The sequence below is a fragment of the Colobus angolensis genome, unplaced genomic scaffold (assembly GCF_000951035.1).
Source record: "Colobus angolensis palliatus isolate OR3802 unplaced genomic scaffold, Cang.pa_1.0 Scaffold167, whole genome shotgun sequence".
NCBI lineage: Eukaryota > Metazoa > Chordata > Mammalia > Primates > Cercopithecidae > Colobus > Colobus angolensis.
Window position 1 is genome coordinate 2,115,048 of NW_012114788.1, and position 2,334 is coordinate 2,117,381.

Consider the following 2,334-nt stretch of genomic DNA (forward strand, 5'->3'; position numbering starts at 1 on the left):
CGAGGAGGCTACTGATGAGTTTGCAAGTGAGTGAGGCTAAGGCAGAAAGAGGAAGAAATTCCACAAGTGAGCACCTTGCTTTTCTTAGTGCATCGGGAGACAAGATCATGTTCTGGGAACCAAGGAGTGGGACAGTATGGTGTGCTCAAGGACAATACCGAGGGTTTTCATTTCCTGTGAGGGAAATGGGAGAGAGAAATCTGAGCAGAGACAAGCGCGTGTACCAGTGGTAGTTGTAGTTCATAACAGAAACAACAATTCACTTATTTTTAGTGCCAAGAGCTAAGCTGTGCCCACGCCTTTTCTCATTTATTCTTCCAACAATCATATGAGGCAGGTGTTACTCACGTCCTCATTTTATAGAGGAAGAAACAAGGCTCAGGGAGGGCCCAAAGTCAGAGATGGAGCAAGGAGCAGAGGGGGACTTCCAACCCGAGCCTTGCTGCAAAGCCACGCCCTCAACCACTGTCATCCTTGGTGGCATTCAAGGTCCCGTGGAGGTTGGAGACCAGGGACACCCATTGGCACAAACAAGAGTTTGTACAACTCTTTCACTTTTTGACTCTGTGAAGGCGGAGAGCAGGTGTGGAGGTGCAGAGCTCAAGAGAGGCATGGGTAGGCTTGTCAGAGGCGGTGGGCAGTGGGAGCTCAAGAGAGGCATGGGAAGGCTTGTCAGAGGTGGTGGGCAGTGGGATAGGAGCTCACAGAGGTGGGAAATGCGGGTGAGGACAAGAAGCAGGGATGACAGGGCAGGGGAGGGACTGGTTGAGACACAGTGGAGCCAGAGGGGACTAGGTCTGGGGAGATGAAGGAGCCCTAAGGCTGTGACACCCGGATGCTAATGTCCTCCATGATTTGGGGGACTGGCCACACACAGCCAATGATGAGAGGGCATGGAGGTCAAACCAGACAGGCAGACTGGCCTTCCAGGGAGAAGGGCTTTTTCCAGGTTATGGTTTAGAAGGGGTGGTGGGGTGGAGGAGACTCTTGGGACATCTTGGGGCCTTGTGTGTGGAGAAAGAACAGTTTCCCCTTGAGCGGTCTGCAGGGGAGCTGTGTCTTGGGGGAGACTTTGTTTCAGTTAAGATCTGGAGATGGAGGGTCAGTGCCAGAAGGGCTGTCCCTTCACAACTGGGCTGAGGGGCCCGTGAACGTGGTATGACACCGCCTGGCCATCCCCTCTGGGAGCATCTGCTCAGTGGGGCTTTGGATTTATAGAACTTTGTCTCCATCCAAACTTTTCCCCTTCCTAGTTGTAAACTCTTGTGCCTCAGGACTAAATAATGTGTAACATGTAATATGGAGTTCACAATAGGTCAGTTTTCTTCCCGGTTCGGACTGGGGTGGTGTGAAGCAGGATGGGGAAGGAGAGGGACTGGTCTTGGGGGCAGGGCTGATGCTGATCAGGGATGCAAGGGGGCTGATTCCTGCTGCTGGAGCCTGGCCTTCTGCCCACCCCTTCTCTCCTCTCCCCTTTTCCAGGGGTACACTCAAGCCCTGTTTCTTCTCCTTCTGTGAGTAGACCGCCAAGGCTGGCGAGCTGTGGGTCATCCCAAAGCTCAGCTCTGAGCCAGAGTGGTGGCTCCACCTCTACCACCGGCATAGAAGCCAGGAGCAGGGCTCTCAAAAGGCGGTGGTGCCCAGCTGCGATCATGTTGTTGGCCCTGGTCTCTCTGCTCAGCTGCCTGCTACCCTCCAGTGAGGCCAAGGTCTACAGCCGCTGTGAACTGGCCAGAGTGCTACAGGACTTCGGGCTGGACGGATACCGGGGATACAGCCTGGCTGACTGTGAGAACCCCTCTCCCTGGCTGGCCCTGGCTTCCCCACACCTCTCTCCCTCCTTCCCTCCCTCTTTCCTTCTCATTCAAGGGCTGCGGCTTCGGGAGCTTTTAGAGCCCTTCTGTAAACCGAAGATGATTTGAGATGGCAGGTAGAGAACAGCCGGCACTGAGTTAAACATGCAGTAGGCAGGCAGCAGGCAACCAAATTGGACTCACTCCTTCATTTTCCCCTGCTACTAAAGTCAGGGTCAAAGGAAACAAGCAGCTCAGTCCCCTAAACTTAACCGTGGCCACTAGGATTAGACATTCCTTCTGAAATTGGAAAAGACAAACAACAGAGCAGTCATGCCAAACTTTTCAAGCTGGTGGCAGTTTTAGATGGCCACGCGGGAAGGGAAGTCACACCGGGGCTCATCTTTCCAACAGGTCCAGCGCCCTCTATAGATTCCACCTGGGTCTTCCTAATCTTGTCACTAAAGATTTAGCACTTGTAGGCCGGGCGCGGTGCCTCAGGCCTGTAATCCCAGCACTTTGGGAGGCCGAGGCAGGTGGA

General features: G+C 53.9%; 1 protein-coding gene across 2 annotated transcripts in view; it reads left to right on the top strand.

Annotated features, from left to right (window-relative positions):
- Nucleotides 1-2,334, top strand: part of SPACA3 (sperm acrosome associated 3) — a 26,379-nt gene that overhangs the window by 22,499 nt on the left and 1,546 nt on the right. For both annotated transcript variants that reach the window (XM_011937662.1, XM_011937660.1), the window contains one exon: nt 1,483-1,788. In XM_011937662.1, coding sequence (XP_011793052.1) covers nt 1,653-1,788 — 136 coding nt within the window. In that variant the 5' untranslated portion in view covers nt 1,483-1,652. The remainder of the gene's footprint in view (nt 1-1,482; nt 1,789-2,334) is intronic.